At 38.7% G+C, this 22,096-nt stretch overlaps 3 protein-coding genes across 3 annotated transcripts; 2 read left to right on the top strand and 1 right to left on the bottom strand.

The window, feature by feature from the left end:
• Nucleotides 1-716: 716 nt before the first annotated feature.
• tars3 (threonyl-tRNA synthetase 3) lies at nt 717-13,906 on the bottom strand. The gene is made up of 19 exons (XM_074667022.1): nt 13,554-13,906; nt 13,172-13,261; nt 12,871-13,058; nt 12,649-12,772; nt 10,987-11,111; nt 10,679-10,796; nt 10,485-10,549; nt 10,299-10,377; nt 9,939-10,085; nt 7,885-7,983; nt 6,685-6,851; nt 6,408-6,570; nt 5,814-5,951; nt 4,229-4,306; nt 4,036-4,136; nt 2,005-2,109; nt 1,588-1,660; nt 1,388-1,502; nt 717-1,250 (listed from the first exon to the last, which is right to left on the bottom strand). Exons 1-19 carry the CDS (start codon nt 13,872-13,874, stop codon nt 1,102-1,104), a joined length of 2,445 nt encoding a protein of 814 aa, XP_074523123.1. The 5' UTR covers nt 13,875-13,906; the 3' UTR covers nt 717-1,101.
• A 2,564-nt stretch (nt 13,907-16,470) lies between these two features.
• LOC141788136 (arylamine N-acetyltransferase, pineal gland isozyme NAT-10-like) lies at nt 16,471-19,761 on the top strand. Its single transcript, XM_074666981.1, has 2 exons — nt 16,471-16,614; nt 18,456-19,761. Exon 2 carries the CDS (start codon nt 18,461-18,463, stop codon nt 19,331-19,333), a length of 873 nt encoding a protein of 290 aa, XP_074523082.1. The 5' UTR covers nt 16,471-16,614; nt 18,456-18,460; the 3' UTR covers nt 19,334-19,761.
• Nucleotides 19,762-21,223: 1,462 nt separating this feature from the next.
• Nucleotides 21,224-22,096, top strand: LOC141788260 (arylamine N-acetyltransferase, pineal gland isozyme NAT-10-like). The gene has a single exon (XM_074667147.1). The coding sequence runs from the start codon at nt 21,224-21,226 to the stop codon at nt 22,094-22,096; it is 873 nt and encodes a 290-aa protein (XP_074523248.1).

The following is a 22,096-nucleotide window of genomic DNA, read 5'->3' as shown; positions in this document are numbered from 1 at the left end:
ATTGTTCAGAAAGCAACACCAGCCCAACTTCGTGGGTCCTGGTCTTGCCACGCCCATCACATCCCGCCCACAATATCCTGTAACATGCATCATAAACTGTGCACATGACTCAAAGTGCTTGTACTATTTAGTTTTAAATGTTTTTGACTGATTCGAAAGTTATAAATAAAACCAAAAATTCCCTCTGAAAAAATAAATCTTACTGAAGAAGAAAACCTCTTGTCAAAAATTCTACCGTGGACTGAATAAAAGTGCACTCCATGAGGCATGAGTAAATAAAATGAGTTGGGGAAAACGACAAAATTAACCTGCCCACACCCATTTAGTCAATTTTTATCTTTACATTTCCATCTGAGAAGCAATTATTGAGAAAATTATGAACAAACCCCCCTAAATACTTAGTCACTTCAATATGCTATCATTTTTGCCATATGCCATGTGTGATGTGTTTCATATAAAAAAAAAATGTTCAGGAGCATTGACTTATTGAATTTTTGGGGTTGTAAGATAAATTGATTCTGCAATTTGAAAATTCAAAATAATAAAGAAATAATTCATAAAGAATCAATCCCAGTAAAGACAGTAAAACAAAGTTGCACGATTTGCCTGTAGTTTCTCCACAGAGTACAACCTCAAAAAATGTTCCTTTGGTGTCTCATGTGACATCCAGTCATGCAAATAAAGAAACCCATGGAGCAAATCTGTAAAATTCAGTGGATTGTTTTTTAATTTCTGGGGTTTTACATAAACAGAGAAACCTTTGTGGAAAATCAGTGCCAGATTCACATAACCTTCATTATGACAATGTTCACTTTGTTCTCAAAAAGGATCAAGTCAGCTTCCTTCACATGGACTTAAATTATTTTGACAAAATTGAATACTTAACTGACAAGTTAAAATATGATCTATCTTACGGGCATTGTAGCACTTTTTGGCAGCCCCATTCATTACACCTTCTTATTCCAATATCATCATTTCTCCATCCGATTCCTACTCTACGCATTACTTTCAGTGCATCATCTACACTTGTACCATTATTTTTCTCTTCTAACAGTGGTTGAGGTATTCATTGAAAAAAGTCTGGATTTGTCTTCGTCATGGTCAGAACTCCTCCTCTGCGTTTCGACAGCGAGATTGTTTCAGCAGAGTCAGGCGAGCCAGCACCTCGGCCACCGACAACTCTCCGTGGACTTTGTTGTCCCTTGTGCGCACATTGACGCTGTTAGTCATCTTCTCCTTCTCTCCAACCACTGCCAAGACACATGAGGACACAACAGATTGACATTGGCCAAGTCACAACATACACAAACACACATGCACCCATACAGCTAAAGCAACCTAGAGAGAGCAACTGAGTGAAGAGCCATCAGCTGTAACATTTTCTCACCGAGGATGAAATTATATTGAGCCAACTGTGCGTTACGGATCTTCTTGTTTAGAAGGCAGCTAGAGTCGAGGTCAGCATCGGCCATGAAACCAGCTTCAGTAAACTGTTTACACACCTGACAGAAGGAAAGAAAAACGTTAAGATGACAAGTATCACAAGCACGCCAATGATTAGTCAAGACGGGAAAATGCAAAACATACCTTCTTGGCATAAACCTCACAGGAGGGGTTTACAGGCACCAACATGATCTGACGTGGAGAGAGCCACAGAGGCCTGGTGGGATAGAAAACCAAAATGAAGCCATCCGTACACTTTTATAAAGATACAGAGATAACAGTTATATAAAGTTGTGCACAGCACTGAAAAAGATGAAGTACAGGGAAATTCTTCAATGTATTAGGATATCAGAATAAAATCAGCCAAGGGAAGAGGAAAATATGGTAAAAATGTTGCAAACAACACAGACATTTAGCTTTTTTAGACTGTGATGCAAAGTATGTCAAGACATCACAAACTGAATGAGAAAAATTACAGCATGTGGATCATGGTAAACTCTTCAATTTTTATAGTTTAAACATTAGTTCTGCAAATGTTGGAGCAGCTAGAAAGCATCTCACCATTTCCCTGCATAGTTTTCTGTGAGAATAGCAATCATCCTCTCCACTGAGCCCAAGATGGCTCGATGAATGATGACTGGTCTGGCTTTGTCATCCCCATCCTTCCTGTAGGAGGTAACAGAACACACACACAAGTCAAGATGGTTGAGAATCCATCTACATACAGAGCATTTCCAGGAATTTATGTATATATAATAGTCTTAATCAGTTTGTTAGACAGCAAACTTTCTATATAACAGCACAAAGTTTCACCATTGAACTGCCCGAGGTGTATTCAATCTGAAAATGGTCAGCACTGTTTTGCTCAGGGCCTACAGCTTGTTTTCTGTTGAGTTACATTTTTCTAAAGTTTGGTAGGTGTATAAAAAGTCTTACCAATTAACACCATCATGAAAATAAACACTGAATAGGATGTCAGAACTTAATCTGACTCACTGTCATTTGGATAGTGATGTCTACCACAACCAATATTTCTATTGATCAACACTCACTCACTGCTTCTTTTCTGTACAACTGAGCTGTTTAAAGCAACGAAAAACACGATGAACTCCATGCAGTCTGTTGCTAAAGGAGCCTGACTTTTCCTCATTGTCCAAAACTGGGTTTGAAGCATTGAAGTTCCTGAGGCCTGTGCAATAATGTGACTTAAACATTAAGATCAACACTGCAAAAAAACTGAAATCTTATCAAGTGTTTTTGTCTTATTTTCAGTAAAAATGTTCAAGTTATTTAACAACAAAAATGAGGTCTAAATTGCCTGGAACAAGTAAAAAAAAAAATCTGTCAGTGGGGTAAGAGAAATGGGCTTGTATTAAGACATTATTCTAATCTTGACAAGCACATTTCTCTTACCCCACTGGCAGATTTTTTTTTAAATGATTTGTTACAGACAATTTAGATCTCATTTTTGTCTTTAAATAACTTGACATAAGACATTTTCTAGAGTGGTCAAGTGAAAGGGGCTCATATCAAGTCTAAAAAGACATTAAAAAGCAAAAAAAAAAAAAAAAAAAAACACTTGTTACAATTTCAGTTTTTGCAGTGAACAAATTTTACAGACTCTGGGCAAACTACCATGCGTGAAAACAATGGAGTAAAAAACATAACCAAGACTGAAAATGGACCTGCTGCATTTGCAAACTAAAGAAAGACCTAACAAAAAAATTATCAAGTGTAAATGTACAAACTGGGGGCTTTGTTCAGAGAATGGGAAGCTAGTGAAAGAAAATGAAGAGCAGCAGTAAGAGGTCTGTGAGGTGGATTTGAACCTGGGAAGTCTCCTCTGTGGACCATGTCTGTGGGGCATGCAATTAAACCACTGAGTCAAACCAGCGCCCATCATTACAAAAATGGTAGATCATAATGATCCCCATTTATTTTCTTTATGTATTTTTTTGTACAAACATATTCCTGTGATAATCTCAGACTAATATTTCAGCTTCAACATAGACAGTAACAAAAAAAGCAGAAAAACTGAAAAATATCAAATGAGAAAAACAAAATTAACTGTAATTTTTCATCTATGAGGTACAACAACTACCATTCTCTCAAGCTTCCAGCCTGAGTCGTATGATGATTAAGCATCATGATTATCTGTAATGAATATATTTATACAGATTTTCATTCAGGACTGACAAAGCACTCCCCAATCTCCTCGCTCCATCAGCTCACAGAGCTCCACAGTCACGACACCTCGAGAGGTCAGTGGGAGTCATTTTCTGAAAACATCTTTTTTTTTCCCAAACACAACCTGCTTCAGTCAGGTAAGGTGTTCAGCGTTTAGTTATCCTGTTATGACCCTGAAGTTCCTTCTGACTGCAAATCCTGCTCAGTAGTACAGACCCTCAGTGAGGTGATGAATCAACCTGTCACCTCTGCCATGAGTACAGACCTGCGTACAACTCTTCACTTTCTAAACACTAAACTCTGCAGAACACAGGGCTCAAGATTTTATTCAGGGGAGATTAACATCAAACCCTTGGTGCAGAAAAGCGCACACTCTCAGCGGTGTGTTCGGATAAAATGACTCACCCCACAAAGGTCAGGTTGAAGCGGATAGGCAGCTGGAAGTCCAGCTGAATGGTTGCACACTGGTGGTAACGCCCAATTGCATCTTTGATCTTAATGTCAATCTGCATCAGCACAAAGAGAACAACAGAGCTTTCCAGATGAAAGAATTAAGCATATTTTGAGTTCGGGACATACAACCAAGAACTGATCTGACCTTGGGGCCGTAAAAAGCACCGTCTCCTGGGTTGAGTTTCCATGGCTCCCCAAATTCGTTCAAGCTGTTCTCCAGTTGCTGTGAGAAAGGGAACACAGGTTGGCAGGTAATTTACATTGTTACAAAGAAAAGCAATTACGGTGACGCAGACCAAGTTCTACAGCAGTACATATATAATACAGAGCACTTTATACAGTCTGTATTTTGTACTACCTAATGTTCCTTCATTCGATGCACAACTACACAAAAATTAGACAAAGAAACCAGATCTAACGCTTAAGAAATAGGCTACCTGTTGAGTTTAATGAGCTAAGCTAACAGTTACTCTGAATCAACATGTGCTCCAGACACAGCAGCAACCTTTTTCGGGTTTTATCAGAAGTTGTATTACCCTAAGAAGACAAAAGCTATTTTTATTTTGTCACATCACATCAATTTCCCTCAGCTGTGGCCACATTTATTTATTGTCAGTACTTTTATTCAAGTATTTCATGTATTTTTTCCAACTTCAGAATTTTAATTTGTCTCCTGATGATATCATTGCATAATTATTATTTTTTATATTATTAATACAAAATTCATTATAACTCAAACTCATTGCTCCCTTCACCAAAAAGCAATCATTTGAAAAAATAAATCATTAAGGAACTCAGTATTTGCTGACAATTGATTCAAATGTTTATGCATTAGCAAATGGCCATGTCTCTGACCAAGATTAATCCTACTCCACATTTTAAGTTGATAATTTTATATCATTCGGTAAACTTTACTCATGTAGCACTCAATCACAGCTTTTAACATGAGGCTTAGAATTCTGGTCAAAATGCAAAATGAGGGATATGTGTCACCTCAACATCTGCCTCAAGCTTACTGCAATCTTCTCAAAACCAAAAGGTTTCAACACATTTGCCCTCCTTATCCATGCCATGTCTTTTCTTTGTGTTCAGTGCTCAAATTTAGTTTGTGGACTGTCCTTGTGATACTTTGTTACTTTTGTTAGCTCACTTCAGATGCAACTTCTTTAAATCAAGTAACTGAAGCTCGTCTGTGTCTGTTCCCTGCAGCTCAGATATTACTGCCGCTGGCCGAGAGATTAGTCGGAGATGACACAGCTGCACTACACTCGACACATTAAAGAGTTGAGCTTCTAAAAAGCTTTCTGATTCAGGAAACCGCACCAGTGTCACCCTGCCACTGTGAAATGTAGATTAACTACCAGCACCACAACTTGTCATGTTGGTACTGCCCAGTTCTGCTAATAAGCAGCTCTTCTCCTGACAGCACATCTCTAACAGATATTCCCGGAACTTCACAATGACTCACAGCTTCAGTCGATTCTACTGTACAGTCACACAGCAGGGAGCCAGCCTTTTCATAGGCAGGTCCAAGTTATAGTGAACCTGAACATTCATTTTCTTTCCAAATAAGGTGTAATAGCAAACCTGCATTTTGTACTGTAATAAGAATAATCTCTCACACCAATAAAACAGAGTCAAAACTTCTCATTAATATTCGACATAATTCAAATTATATCCACAGGTAAGCTACAGACATGGACTATAACTCAGTGCTTGAGATAGTTTACTTTCTCAGCCTGGTTCCACACAGCGATATCACCGAGATATTTCTCTGGACGGGTGGAGAGGTGGAGCTGGAAAGAGAATCCAAACACATCGTAAACGCAGCGGAGGAAATCCAGACAGCCCTTCATCTCAGTCTCAATCTGCGAGAAAAAAAAGAGAAATGAGCCATAACTGGAAAAGCACTCAGAGTTCAGACCTCTGCCAAGCATAGTGTGATTGTCACGCAACACTTTAGTCCTACTTTAATGTTATACTATCTTTCAGCAGACTGTCTGCTACAATCTGGTGTTAGTTGCAGGTCTAGTATCTAGAATACTGCCAGGATCTGGATCGTACTTTTACACCTTTGAGAAATTATGGTGACCTTGTCTTGCATTGTTTTGCAATCTGACCATTTATGGTGGAGTTATATACACATATAGTGAAAACGTCTCTATCTCACATGATGATCTGTTTGTTACTTTTTGAGTTATGTTGTTCACAGACAAACAAACATACAGAAAAACTCTCCTTGGTGGAGGTAACAAACAGGCATTTCTTTTATATATGACTTGTGTAACACTCTAGAGACTGCTGAGAAGCACTGATGTGGTCACCTGATCCATAGTGCAGAAAATGTGAGCGTCATCCTGCTGGAAACGTCGTACTCTGGTCAGCCCTGTTAGTGTTCCCGACAGCTCGTTTCTGTGGAGGACCCCAAAATCTGCCAACCTGAGAGGAAGCTCCCTCCATGATCGAGGTCTGTGACCAAACATCAGACTGCAGAACAACCAGAGAGCCAACATTAAATGGCCATAACATGCATTGTGTACTGTATATCAACAACATCTAGAAACTTTTCAAGTGTTTATTTCCTGAGTGTGATAAACGCACCAGTGTCCAGGGCAGTTCATGGGCTTGAGTGCAAAGACATCCTCCTCCACAGGGAAGGAGAACATATTTTCACTGTAGTGCTGCCAGTGACCCGAAGTCTCCCACAGTTTACTGTTATAGATGTTTGGGGAGGCTACTTCCTGGAAGCCTCTTCTCCAGTACTCATCCTAGAAAAACAAAGAAAAACCACATAAACAAACTGGGACCATCAGTTGGACTGCGCAGGTACTTGATCAGGACTTCTGGCCTAAAGTGTGAGCGGCTGCACTGGAAATAAGATCCTGCAACTTTGTTTACCCATTTGTTTTTCCAAAGCCACACACTTTATGTCCAGTTAAGCAGCCAACAGAAAAATGCTGGTGTTACTCAACAGTTTTAGACCTTGAATATGGAGGACTATAAAAATAGACCTGAAAGGAGCTTAAAAACAGAGTGCATGTTCGGTTCCCGTCTTTTGTTTAAGCATCGTTTTTGAAAAGAAAAGAGATTTAAAAACCTTAATTAGCCAAAAGGAAAAAAAGGCTGTAGTATTGCCACTCCAACAATCTCCCACAAAAACCCCAAACAAAACTATATTTTAGCAAAACGCAGCTGAATGAAATGCATAGCTTTCTGTTGCTCCTGTTTCTTTTTTCCTTGCCGGTGATAACAGATTGAGTTGATGTGATAATGATCTTACACTGTCGTAGTGTAATGTATGTGACTTCCTCGTGGCTTGGTGAAGTGTGGGATGTGAAAGTCCTCAGACAGTTAACACATGTTCTCAGATCCCCACAGTGATAACTTCCTGTGCAGTCACCAAATTTGGCCAAAAAAAGTTTCAGTCGTGCTCCAAACAAAAATGTGTCATTGGACATTATCGCCAAAAAAGGCAAACAAAGGTGTTTTGCAAAGTCTAGAATTCAAGATAATAAAAACAGTTTCCATTTTTTGAATCTCATCATTTAAATCTCATCACAGAATGAAGGGATACTTTGACCTTTAAGATCAGGATGTAAAAACCTAACGTCACAGCATTTGAATCTCTCTGAAGCATCAGTGGTTTGATTAAAGGTTGACCCATAATTTCTACCAAATGACCCGTGAACTGATGTAGCTACTGACTGCTACCTGTCTAGATTTATCTCATTAATAATTTCCTGTTTTTATTGTACAAAATTATCAAAATGTTTTAACGTGTATATAATACGCTGCTCTTACCCTGATGAACTCTGTGAGTGTGTTGTAGATGTAAGCTCCACGTGGCATGAAGAAACAGCTGCCAGGGCTGAGATCATGGAAGAAGAACAGTTCCTGATCCTGTGACACAGAAACACACAACTCTTAAATGATCATTAATCCTAAAGCTGACGTAAAATTCATTCTGAGATATTGTACTCAGTAGGAAGTCCTTACACCCCTGACCACAACCAACCAAATAAAGAAACAAATGGAGTCAAATGAAAATATAAAAGGACAAACTGTGTCCTTGAAAGCCTGAAAGGCCAAAACTGAAATGCTTCTGCCCAAAATTGTTTAACCCACAAGAGGATCAAGAGGGTCAGCTGATACTGAAGACAGATCAACACTCCAAAACATGAAATCCAAGCAAGTGTTAATGTTTCATAAGGTTCAGTTAAATCAGATGTAATTTACAAAACTGTCGTCTTCTATTGTCTCATACTAGTTAAGATCTAATCAAGTTATTGCTAAGATTTCTTTGCGGAAACAACAGCAGTCTACTGCAAAATTGATATCTAAGAAAGTGTTTAGTCATTTTTTTTTTTTTGGTAAAAATTGTCAAACTAGACTCAATATGAGCCAGATTCACCTAGCATATTTTAAAACACCCGTTTTTTAACCTAAAATAAGACTGTTTTATCTGAGAGGGAATCATAAACCCTTTCTTTTTTCTTATTTGCACCAGAAACTTTCTTGTATTGCTGCTGTGACTCTGAATTTCCTCCGGGCATTGATAAAGTACTTTCTATTCTATTCTATTTGCTCTATTCTATTCTCTTAACATAACCCGATGAGAACTAAACTGGTACTGGAAGATGGGAAACAACAGTCTTGTAAATTACGTGTGACTTAACTGAACAACCTTTTGAAACAGAATTTCTTGGACCTCATTTGTATGTTTGCACTTTAATAGCACCTTTATAAGTAGGAGCTTACGGAGGGCTTTGACAAACAAAGCAACATGGGAAGGAAACAGCACCCTAACAAGGCTTTACACAGCAAGACATTACAAGCACACAGTTGGTATGACGTTCATTCCATCGACAAGAGATGTAAAAATATATCAGAGAGCAAAGAGTAGAGAGTACAAACAATAAAAAACTGCTATGAGGTTTTAATAAGACAGCAAACACAAAAGACATTAATAAAAGCAGAATTTCTTTATCCTTCTTAAGAATTCTTCAGTTTTATTACATCATTTTCTATATACTCGGCGTAACCTGAGAGGTAAGACGAGTGCTAGTTCCTGTCATACTGATTTGCCACAGTGAGATCCATGCGGTGCCCTTGAAGTGATGCGTTTTCACTTCAGTGTCACGGTATAGCCCTGTACATCAGGACCGTATCCAGCTCAGCTCATTATTTAAAATGTGCTGGTGACGGGGGTCGACTTGGGATCATGCCACAGTGCAGCATCTTTCAAACAACATGTCACTTTTATCACCTCCCCCTGAATGGTTTCGACAGTAATATCCTGACTGGCGTGTTTCATATGGAACTGTGTCATTCCCGGAGCTGACTGAGGTGCTGCCGTCTGTGTCTCCCATGCTGAGGAACCAGCTGGGGTCCTCAGATGTCTCACAGTGGTCAATAAATGTGATGATAGGAAAGAACACAGCGCCCTCAGCTGGTATAAACAGAAACAGTTGATTTGTAGGCCTACATTTGTCATACCTCTGAAGTACTTTTGATGATTTGCATTGGCTTACACAAGAAATATGAATGACACTGACTTCTCTGTAATCTTACATTTTTCCTGTACAACGTTTCACGTGTCTCTAAAGTTTGTATCCATGTTTGCTTGACGACTTTGTTATTTGGTCCAGGTTGATTTCAGGCTTTAGCCACATCTATTGAACCACAAACCCAGCCTCTGATGAAGACAGAGCTTATTCAAAAACCTCAAAGGAGATGTGTCAGACATCTCATCTTACAATTAAGATTTAAAAGCTACTTTGTTCCAGGTTTCACATTTCAGTTCCAGGCCACAACCACCTGGGTGGGCTTGGACTTGACTGCCTGCAGTGACTCACTTTGCCGATCTTGCGATGGTCTCTATTCTTGGCTTCCTCCTGAAAGCGTTCCCACTCCTTCAGCATCTTTGAGTCAGGAAAAGAAATCCCATAGATCCTTTGTAAAGTCTCCATGTCGGAGCGGCCCTCCCAGTAGGTTGCAGAGTTCTGATGGTTAAGGAGGAAAAAAAACAGATATCAGCATTTTTCCTCTTTGTTGGAGCAGGATAACCTTCATAGAGGATAAAACAGTACATTAACAAAACATTAGATTTAATTAGGGGAATCTACTTTCTGAAACTCTCTCATATTATTTTACTTGTTTGCTGGCTTGGGTATTTCAAACAAAACTGATTCATGCTCAGTATATTTCCCACATACCTTGTATATCTTCATGGCTTTGATCTTGCCTGTATGTCGGACATGGGGACCTCTGCACAGGTCAATCAAGGGCCCACATCTAACCAAGATTTACACATAAAAGGTAGATTCATTTAATCATGAAAAAAGGAAAATAACAAAAAACCTCATAATCTACTTTCCTCATCTGTGCTATAAACAGCTTACCTGTAGACTGTAGTGGTGGGGGTGGTGACTTTCTCATTCAGGATGCGACACTTGAATTTGTTGTACTGAAAGGCACCTCAGGTTAGTTAGAAGCCATTATTGTCACGAGAAGTATGCCTCATTGATTAAAGTTGTGATTATTCCAACACAGATGAGAGTTGACATCAGATCAGAGAGCTGTCTCCTTCTCTCACCTTGAACATCTTCAGCAGTGTCTCTTTGCTGATCTCCAGCCTCTCAAAGGGCTGTTTTTCCTTCACCACTGTCTTACACAAAGTCTCCAGGTCACCAAACTCAGTGCTGGACACTCCCCTGGAAACAACAAACAAGTCCAGGTAACAAGAAGTATCATGACATGTTTTTATGATATGAGGATCATGTGCTTCAGGTGATTGAATTTTTAAATCTAATATCTAAATATTCTAAAATGTTCTAGTTAATATCTCTAGATAAGGACAAAGCCAGAGCAGAGAAGACTCTGATTGTGAAACTATTTGCTCACTTCTGTCCGTCCAGGAACATGTCATAGTAGAAACCGTTCTCAATGGGAGGTCCATAACACAAACAGCCTCCATAAAAACGCTCCATAACCTCCCCAAGGATGTGAGCGCTGGAGTGCCAATACACCTAAAACAAGATAAGGAAATGTAGCTGTTAACTCTGTCAGTGGCTTCAGGGCTGAAGGAGATAAACAGAAAAAATGAGATTAAAAACACAAGAGTTATATACCTACAGGCACTCACTGGAAAGAAGATAAAAAATGATGTATTAGAATTTCAATGGTAACTTTGGAACATTGAACAGTTTTTTCCTCGCAAATTTTAATGTCCATAGGAAGTGATATATTCATGATAAAAAACTGAATTACATTTCATTTCATTTGAAATAAATGAATATATGTAAGGGTGAGTGCAATACAGTACAGTAAGCTTTTTCTAAACAGCAGACCATATGTATGGTCATAGTATTTCTGCCCTAACCCACATATTTGTTTCTGATATTAAGTTTTTAAACTGGTTGTTGAATGGGGCCACATCGGTAATGCTGACCTCAACCCAGCTTTGATCTAGATAGGATGAGGTAAAGAGGCAGGTCATTTTTTTGCCTCTTTAAAACCCCTACAGGCAAGTTGGCAACATAAGCAAAACTAGAAAATTTGATGACTTAAATACGACATGGAAAAAATTCACCCTGTTGGCCATTCGCCATTGTACCAGTAGAGAAATGAACAATTCAAATCCAAACTCCTCCTTTAAACCAGGCTGTAAAACTTTAATTTTCTCTTTTAAATCTGCTTTTTTTTTTTTTTTTGCCTCGATGTGAATGTGTTTTTTTTCGGTGTTCCTGCAGCTAGCCTCTCCTGTGTAGTCGACTCTTGGAGAACTGCAGTTTTGAGCATTTCTCCATTGGCTTCATATTTTTCAGCTGGAGGAAGCTTGGCTTGGTTTTATTAAAACAATTCAGGAACTTCAGCTTCGAAAGTCAACATTTCCTCAAACATAAGTACATTTGAAAGTGACTCAAATAGACACACAGCTCTTTTTTTACTGAGGCTATCTTTGCAAACTATTGTGCTCTGTGTAATTGCTAAAGCAGGATGTGAAAGCAGCAGTATGCCACTAACTACTGCACTCGAGGCACCTGGAATAATTCTTCTCCTTTCAACATAGCTGTTGTTGCTGCTCTTGTACTTTGTTTCCTTTTTGAACTTAACTTTTTGTATTCTTACTTCAATTAGTTTTTTCGTTACATTTAGTTTAGTTTATTCACACACATTATCACAAATACAAGTGTATCGTAGACATACCTGTATATGGATATGTACAGTTTATATTTTCAAGGACTGGATGTGTGGGAAGGGTGACCCAAATGATGCGATTTAAAGCTTTTAGCAAAGACAGATTTTATAACTTTACTCTTTATCGCACAATTTGTGTTTCATATTGATTCACTTTTGAGGTGAAGCTCTTTTAATTTTTATGGATGTTCTTAAATTTGGAGCAATCTCACACATTAAAATTCTTCAGGATCAAGTTATCTCTTGTTTAGTAAAAAGAGGGAAAAGGCATTATGAAGCAGAAGTTACATAATAGCAGTTACTAAAAATGTGTTAATTTTTTTTTTCTTTTTGCTGTAAATGTAATTTAAAGTGTCATATACTCACAGCCTGAGCATCCTCATTGTCAAATCGCAAGATCTCAAGAGAGCAGTCCTGCTCGAGAGGTCTGTCCAAGTCCCAAAGCTCGCCATTCACCCGAGAAATCACAGCGTTGTCAGCCAGGCCTTGACTGAAAGAGCAATCATCAGATAATTGCCTCAGAAAAGCTGTCCACAATTAGTGAATTTCAATCACTCTACTCAATTTTCTGGTTGTGTAAATACTGACCTGATATCACAAGCCAGCTGGTAGGGTGTGGTGATCCAAGCCTTGCCCTCCACCTTACGCCCGTCAGGCAGCTCCACAGTGATGGGTTTGCTGTCAGCAGCTTTTTTCAACAGAAGGGCATCACTCTCCTTCTTCAGCTCCCCGTAGAGCTCCAGGCGTTGTGCAATGTACTCAGGCCAGGGCTTCAGCTGCAGTGACAACAAGTCAAGAAACAGCCACAGCAGAGTTCTGAATGCTGTTTAACTATTGTGCGATTACAGTATGATATTCAGGTCTATTTCAAGGTTTTTTTCATAATCACCTCTTTGAGACCTGCAGCTCCTTGTCCCTTTTCCTGTTTCTTCTCTTTTTTGTTGTTGCCATCAGCTGATTTGGCATCAACAGCTGCCACCTGTTCACCAACAGAGGTGTTTGTCTTTATTCTTATACCATAGATAATAATTTCCATTATTAGTCTGATATTAATATCAACAGTTCATGTTAGTATCCAAAGTGTGATACAACTGTTTCATTGACGGGTGCAGCTATTTCTGGAGTAGGGGTGGTATAGTTTGTCATTTGCCTTCAGTAGAGAGAGGCCCGTTACTCATGGTGGTGCAACCTGGTGCAACACCACTCACTCAACTCTTTTCATGTTTCACATGAAAGCAGAAAACGTTCACAGTCTGAAATTTTTACTCTACCTTAGTCTCAGCCCGGTTGTTAGTTCTCTGCTCCTGACGAGTGTTTTTCACCTGAGCTTTCTCACTTTTTACTTCTTGCAGTTTATTTCCTCCAGCCTCCTCCAGCTCAATCTCCGCCTGCAGACCCCTCCGGAGGTGCAGAAGCCGGTATTTAAGCTTCTCATTCTCGGCCTGTAGGCTCTCCAGCTCCGGAGAGACCCCCACAACACCGGCTGCATTTACACCCCGGCTTAATCCGTCCCTAAGCGCGGATATTTCCTTGGTTAGGTGGCGAATTTGCTCCTCCTGGGCGGTCAAACGTGCAGCCAAGCACTCCGCCATTTTTAAAAGACCATTATGACAGCTGACTTCCGGTGAAGGGGTTCCCAAAATAAAATCGCCTCCTTCTTCTTCTTCTTCTTCTTCTTCTTCTTCTTCTTCTTCTTCTTCTTCTTCTTCTTCTATCATCAATAATATAGATTTATTTATTAATTCTACTAACATTCTTTTTATTTTCTTTTTTACTTGCTGTCCCGTTTTGTGCTCTCAATCGCTTTTTATTGCCTTTAGCTTTTTGTACTGATTGATGTTTTTAGCTTTTATTTTGATTCTCATGGTTTCATTTTATAGGCATATTATTATTATTATTATTATTAATATTATTATTATTATTATTATTTCCACCTACTGGTAAAGAGTATGGACCAAAATATCTAATATTAACACTTGAATTATTATTAATAATAATAATAATAATAACAATAATAATAATAATAATAATAATAATAATAATAATAATAATAAATAAATAAATAAATAAATAAATAAATAAATAAATACATTCTCTCTATTCGCTATATTTGTTTGAATTACTCAGATAATATCCACTGTTGTTTCCTGTCATTCACAGTTATCACACCTAAACAGTTGCTAAACCTGCAATGTCCAAATCTTGACAAAAATGTTTTACTTATCCGATTTCAACTTGCTCTTCTATTTTTTCCAACCTTTCTTTGTACTCTATAGTACCACCTCCCAGTTCTTTCTTCCTCCCTTTGTTTTACATTACCCCATGAGGTTCGAGTTTGAGTCCGTCTTGCGGCCTGTGTCCTAGAGAGCGCCATACTCATCTACCTGTGTTGCCATTCTGGACCAGTCACAAACCAGTTTATGCCCAGCACTTCTCCTTGACTTTGACTGAGACCTTTATTTCTAGCACTCTGATTTAAAAAAAAAAAAATTAACAAACAACAACATAAATTGGGTCACTTTAACACTGATAAGTTGACAATTAGAACTAACTTCATTTTCAAATTGTAACGTGAGATGAAAATACCAGAAAGACTGCATTTGTCATAATGTATGCTGCAAAGCAGCAAGACTAACTTGTGACCAGAACACCTTTGCCGGAGAGTATTTCAACATTTCGAGGCTAATTTACAGTAGGTTCAAGCTCTTAAGCTCATGTAGTATTTCACTTTATGTTAATGTCGTCACTCATGAGGAGTCATTTGCAGGTTTTTACTAGTCTTTTTTTTTAATTACTTAGATCATTCATAAAAAATCTGTAAAGTAATAAAAAAAAGGAATCGCATAAAATCAAATTACAAGTTTCAATACATATCAAACCATATCAAAATTATACACCCAAACAAATTTTGAAACTGTGTATATATGCAGAGGTGAAAAGAGTACTAAAAATGTATTCTCAAGTACAAGTACTAATACATTGGTTAAAATGCACTCAATTACAAGTAAAAAAGTACAAGAAGAATACTAGCATTAACATCCTAAACTATCCAGAGACAGGAACACCAAGATAAATTCACTAGATTGATACGGGGAGCGAGACATCAATTTCCACATGTAACTTATTCTGACTTATTCTGGATAACCGAGGCATTGGATCTAGAGGCTGTCCCCTTTTCTCTCTCAGTACAGGAGAAATACCTCTTGGTATGACCACTGGCACTTGCCATGTATTAGTTGAAGAATCAACTCCATCGCGGCGGTATATTACCTCCAGACACCTGTGGTTGTGGTGACAGTTTTCCTTTCCTTATATCAGTGGCAATGTTGCGATCAGACAGCCTTATTGGCTAAAATACACAGATGTAAGGTTTAGATATTGATTCAAATAGTAGGTGTATTCAGTGGCAATGTGGTTTTAAAAGTAGCGAAGTAGATTTTGTTAGAAAGCCCACTCTGTTAGGTATCTTTAAAGGTAGAGTCTGCAGGATTTTCCTAAAAAATAAAAAGTCAACTTTTACTCAATCATGTGTGTCAGTGTCTGTGTCTGCCTCACACCCTCTCCTCCCTCTGCTCGCGTGTTGATGTTTTGGTTGTATGGGACATTTCTGGGCGGAGAACGTGGTTACCTCAGCCAACCACAGAGCCCCCAGTGCGCAAGTGACTTTGAGTGTTGATTTGCAAGTGGAAGAAGCTACTTGGTACAGAAATGGAGTGTCATAGAGCAAGAAAAACACAACCAATGTGAAACACAACACCAAACAGATAAAGCTTTTTCCTAAACCAGGGTGAAGCTTGGCTTGACTTTCACTCGCTTTCGGTCACTTGGAAAGCAGCACGGGTGAGTTAGCTTTCTGCTAACCAGGTATGTGTCCCATACCAATGATTAGCTTGTGCTAACATGCCAAGTCAGGTACAAGGCTCTTGAGTCCCTCCCACAAAGAAACGCAATGTTGCAGGTGGTTGCTGGGCTAGTGAGTGTGTTCATGTAGCTTTGGTAGGAGGCTGTTGTTGTGTACTACTGCTGGCGCTGAGCCAAGAAGGAGCCCAGTTTCAATATTGTGTGTGAGTTACGAAAATAACTGCTGACCCTACCTTTAATCTGATTAATTTAGTTGAGTTTCATCGTTAATAGTTTATCTGTTGTGAGTTTCCATGTGTCCAACGGTTATTGAATGCACCACTCCCATTTGTGTAACATGCGGCGCGTGCATGCTATAGAAGTCAAAGTGAAAGTTTTCTGATGAAGAGGCAGACGATCGTTTTTCCCTTTATCCCTGTCCATCATTCATCTGTACACTGCAGCTTCCTCATTGTGTGTGAGCGCCAGAAGGTGAGTTTCATGATTTGTCCAGAGAATGGACGTTATCATTGTGTAAAAGAATATTGTTAATAGTAGGCTTATTGGTTTTGTAGGGTTAGTGTTGTATAATGTATGAGCAGCTAATCTGCTGATTCATGATTGATTCATGTTGGTTGTATGCTTGTTGCAGGATGATTTAAGTTGTGTGATGTATTTTTGTGCTGAATGCGACCCTAAGTTTTTTCTTTATGTATCATGTAATAAAGTTTGCTGTGCTGATTGCAACACATGACACTTGTCATGTGTTGTTATTGTAGACCACAGCAATTAAATCAACATCAAACCGGACATCTGTTTCCTTGTCCTTTAATGGGAACGCCTGTCTCATACCTTGCTGCTCTAAAACCAACTAATTCTTGGAGAAAACCCCTTCTCCCCCTTTTAGATCAAATGATGTTAATTGTACTTAAGTATGAGTAAAATTACACACTTGAAAAAAAAATAATTAAAGTACAAATACCATAAAAAGAAAAAAAAAAGTACTTGATTGCAATAACTTGAGCATTTGTATTTTTTTACTTCAATTTCTGTGTGTATGTATTTGTATAAAATGATATTATACAACATACACTGCCTGGCCAAATAAAAATGCACTACCAAAAAAAAGGTCACACACTCTTATATTTCGTTGGACCACCTGTAGCTTTGATGTGAGGGTGCAAATGATATTTACTGTTGATAATTGTAATTTTACCATCATTGGTCCTACATCTTCAATGACTGATGAGGAATTTTCCAGAGGCATCTTTTACTTTTTTCAACAAGTTCTTCTGTGGAAAAAAATGGTAAAATTGTTACATCAGACCTTTCACCCCAGGGGTCACTGCAGAGGAGAAGGATCCAAAAGCTGTTTTCTACTGAATGCATGGGTGTTAGTGGAATAAAACAGGAAGATATTACAACTGCAAAAATCAAACAAGTACATTAAAAAAAAATATGTCTCACAATTGTTACGTTGGATGACCACAAGGTGGTGATAGAAGTTCATCACTGGAGCAAAAAGGTAAGATGTTGATGTCATAGAGCTTACAGAAGTTAAGTTATGCAGCCATTATAAGGGTCAAGAAGTAAAAGATAAAGATGTTAGATGAACAGAAGACCAAATCTTTCTTGAAATGTTTCAGTAAAATCAGAAATTTCTAATGAAATAGAAAGACTGTCTCTTGTTTAATGGTGTACACTATTTACAATTTATAGTTGTATCAAGACAATCATAAATGTATATCATAATGATCAGAGGATGAATCACCGCTCATGTTAAACCAGAACCCCTTGTGTTATGAAAGCACCGCTCCTTCCCTGTTTTTTTTTTTTTTTTTTCTGGGAGAATGTAAGTGTTTTTTTATATAGATGGTTTCTGTGAAACATTAACTCACTGTCTCTGGTAATCTCAAATGTCTGTGGTCAAGTATTTAACTGGAGGACAGCTGTGTCACACTTTATTGCTGTTTCTTAAGGACACCAGGCTGCGAGACACTTCAAGGTCTTAACCTCGAGGTAAAATGTTGGCTGCTCTAGCTAGTCTTTTGCAGATTTTTTGTATTTCAAATCCTGCAATGTTTCAGCAAATTTTTGATAATGAAAATGAATAACTTGGAAAGGAAAGAACTGTGGAAGCAATTTGCAAAATAACTTCTCAGCTTTGCAAGCCAGTGAAGGAGGGAGAAATCTTTATTTTGTCATTTGACATTATATCATGCATTAAAATGAAACCTTGATAAGGTGTGATTCATAATGAGAAGCTGATGACTCATACATTTTTTGTATCATATAAAGTTGAATAATTTATTTTTTAATTGTCTATTCTACAGACAAGATGAATCTGGAGGAATACTTCAAAAGAATTGGTTTCACTGGCTCCTCCCATAAACCTGATGTTGAAACACTAAAGCTGATTCACAAGCAGCACGTCATGACAGTCCCCTTTGAAAACCTCAGCATGCACTGTGGTGAGAGGATCGTCATGGACCTGGAGATGATCTTCAACAAGATTGTCAGGTGTAACCGTGGCGGCTGGTGCCTCGAGAACAACTATCTTTTTGGATGGGTGCTGAGGGAAATAGGCTATGACTGCACAACACTCAACTCCAAAGTTTTCATAGCGTCAGCCAATGAATATTCACCGCTTGAGTCTCATCTGATCCATAAGGTGGTCATTGATGGAAAGGCTTACATAGCGGATGTGAGCTATGGGATGTCCACACAAGTGTGGGAGCCCCTGGAGCTCATCTCTGGGAAGGACCAACACCAGGGACCTGGTGTCTTTCGTCTGATAAACCAAGGGGATTCCTGGGTGCTGGAGAAGACCAGCAGAAAGCCCAAGATTCTCAATCCAGATTTTGCCAAATCAAGTCTAATCAACAGATCTGACACATACCCCATCCACCGCTTCACCCTGGAACATCATGAGCCGGACAGCTTTCTGTATATAAATGATTATCTCCAAACAGATCCAGCCTCCCTGTTCATCAATAAGTCCATCTGCTGTTTGCAGACACCCACAGGGTTCAGATCCCTGATTGGGTGGACCTACAGTGAGGTCACCTTCAAACCTGAGGAAGGTGTAGATTACTATGACATGAGAAACATAAAGGAGGAAGAGGTGGATCAGGTTCTGAGGGAGAAGTTCAACATACATCTGCAGAGAAAACTGACGTCTGTAGCAAACAAATCATGGTTCAAAATGTAAAATCAAACATATCCTGAGTCTAAATTGACATAAATGACTTTTTTGCGGCTTGTAAATTTTTATTCCTATGAATCACCGGCAGAAGGTGTAAATTTTGATTGATGCATTTTGAATCATTTAACCAAATATATAAGAGTGTGCTATGCTGTTCAGCCTGGTTAATTATTCTCTGAATCACACTGGCCTATATACAGAACTATGATAAACTTCAATATGTCCATATAACAGAGGTCTGCTGAAAGGTATAAACAGGGTACATTAAGGTCAAAACATGTGTTTAAGTTTCTTAAGTTCCTGTGCAGTTACTGATCTTGTTCAAGAACCCTCTCACAGAGCTGAATGAAATTTCATCATATGAACAAGTAACACTTGCTGATGGTTTTTACTATTTTAGATTGTAACGTTGTAGGATTGTTTTCTTTCAGTAACATCACACTTGTGGATAAGAAGTTGTTTAAAATGTTTGCAATGATAATAGACTTCCACAACTTGATTAAACAAATTAAATGATTTTTGCTAAACTCTAATATGTTTGTCAGTTATTCGCACCTCGATGCTCTTGTGTGCTCGTCATGAATGCACTCTCACTGATACATAAATCACTGTGAGAACAGACCTGGCTGTGCCTTTAAGTGACAACCGTAAAATGTGGAAGTGACTCATACAGCCACAACTACCACATTACTGTAGGAGGCTAGTCTTTATTCTTGAAGAGACATATCATTTGAAGTCATTGGAAAAACAAAAGTTTACTCGTGTCCCTGCTGTTACCATTTAATAATAAAAGGTAAAAATCCTGTAGCCTCTGGTTCTGATTCCTCTGGAACAGAAGTGGGCACAAATTTAACTTTTTTTAAATGCAACCGTTCACCAGTCATAAGATGTGTCATCTTGAAAATGATTTATTCTTTTAGTTTTTGGAAATCAGTTATTGTGTCTGCTACTCATCTGGGAGAGCAGCCACTCTAACAGGTGATAGCGGAGATCAAGGAAAAACAAATCACGTGTGCTATGAGCATTTGGACAGATGTCAGAGCTTGATCACAAAGTATCTCTTGAATATCACATTCATGCTTTTCAAAATAGGGGTCAAAATATTAAGAATCCTTGTCTGAGTGTGGCATTGTGTACACTCTTTTTGTCACTTCTGTGACCTCAAAATTATTGTTTAAAATTTTTTTAAACCCTTTTCAAAAACTTCTCCCTGATTTTTTTTTTCTAAGACAAGTATAAATGTGAATTATAATCTTCAGAGATGTTTAACCAAAATCCCTAGTGTTGTGAAAGTACAGCTTCTTACCTAGACATATACACACACCAGTCGTTTAATCTATAGTTTCCCTCAATGATTAAGTAAGAGATGTTCTCTGTTAGTTATTAACTCCGTCTGTTGCAACCACACACATCTGCAGTTAAGTATTCAACTGGAGGACAGCTGTGCCATATGTTACAGTTTCTTCCTAAGGACAACAGGCTGTGAGACGCAACAAGTTCTTAACGTCAAGGTAAGATGTCAGCTGCTCCAGCTCATCTTTTATGATTCAATGGTACAAACAAAAGGTGCAAAAATGACTAAAGAAAAATATTCATTGAAATCCTGGCAAGGCGGCTGGGCACATTGGAGTAAGTCCAGTCTGTGTTTCAAATCCTGCAACTTTGTAAAGAAAATATGTAGGTACACTTCTGTAAATTACTTTAGGAAAAAATGGTAAAAAAAAAGACAAACATTACAAAGTCTCATTAATGCAGGACGATGGGGGAAAAAAATGTCATGATAATATTTTAATGTATTAACGCACAACCAAGTGGGACTGCTGGAGACTTAAGACATTGTTGAATAATGTAAGTTTCTATAATGTTTTCTTTCTCAGCCTCTATTTTACAGACAAGATGAATCTGGAAGAATACTTCAGAAGAATTGGTTTCACTGGCTTCACTCATAGACCTGATCTTGAAACATTGAAGTTAATTCACAAGCAGCACATCATGACAGTCCCCTTTGAAAACCTCAGCATGCACTGTGGCGAGAGGATCGTCATGGACCTGGAGATGATCTTCAACAAGATAGTGAGGTGCAACCGTGGCGGCTGTTGTCTTGAGAGCAACTACCTGTTTGGATGGGTGCTGAGGGAAATGGGCTATGACTGCACAACACTCAACTCTAAAGTTGAAACAACTTCGGCCGGTGAATATATACCCATCGAGGGTCATCTGATCCATAAGGTGGTCATTGATGGAAAGGCTTACATAGCGGATGTGAGCCATGGGATGTCCAACCAAGTGCGAGAGCCCCTTGAGCTCATCTCTGGGAAGGACCAACACCAGGGACCTGGTGTCTTTCGTCTGATAAACCAAGGGGATTCCTGGGTGCTGGAGAAGACCAGCAGAAAGCCCAAGATTCTCAATCCAGATTTTGCCAAATCAAGTCTAATCAACAGATCTGACACATACCCCATCCACCGCTTCACCCTGGAACATCATGAGCCGGACAGTTTTCTGAGTATGTGTGAACTCCTACAAACAGATCCAGCCTCCCTGTTCATCAATAAGTCCATCTGCTGTTTACAGACACCCACAGGGTTCAGATCCCTGATTGGATGGACCTACAGTGAGGTCACCTTCAAACCCGAGGAAGGTGTAGATTACTATGACATGAGAAACATAAAGGAGGAAGAGGTGGATCAGGTTCTGAGGGAGAAGTTTCATATACATCTGCAGAGAAAACTGACGTCTGTGGGAAACAACTCATGGTTCAAAATGTAA

Source organism: Halichoeres trimaculatus, unplaced genomic scaffold, assembly GCF_033239565.1.
Source record: "Halichoeres trimaculatus isolate MK-OKI-2021-1 unplaced genomic scaffold, fHalTri1.1 fHalTri1_scaffold_3, whole genome shotgun sequence".
Lineage (NCBI taxonomy): Eukaryota > Metazoa > Chordata > Actinopteri > Labriformes > Labridae > Halichoeres > Halichoeres trimaculatus.
This window is presented reverse-complemented; position numbering and strand designations above follow the sequence as displayed.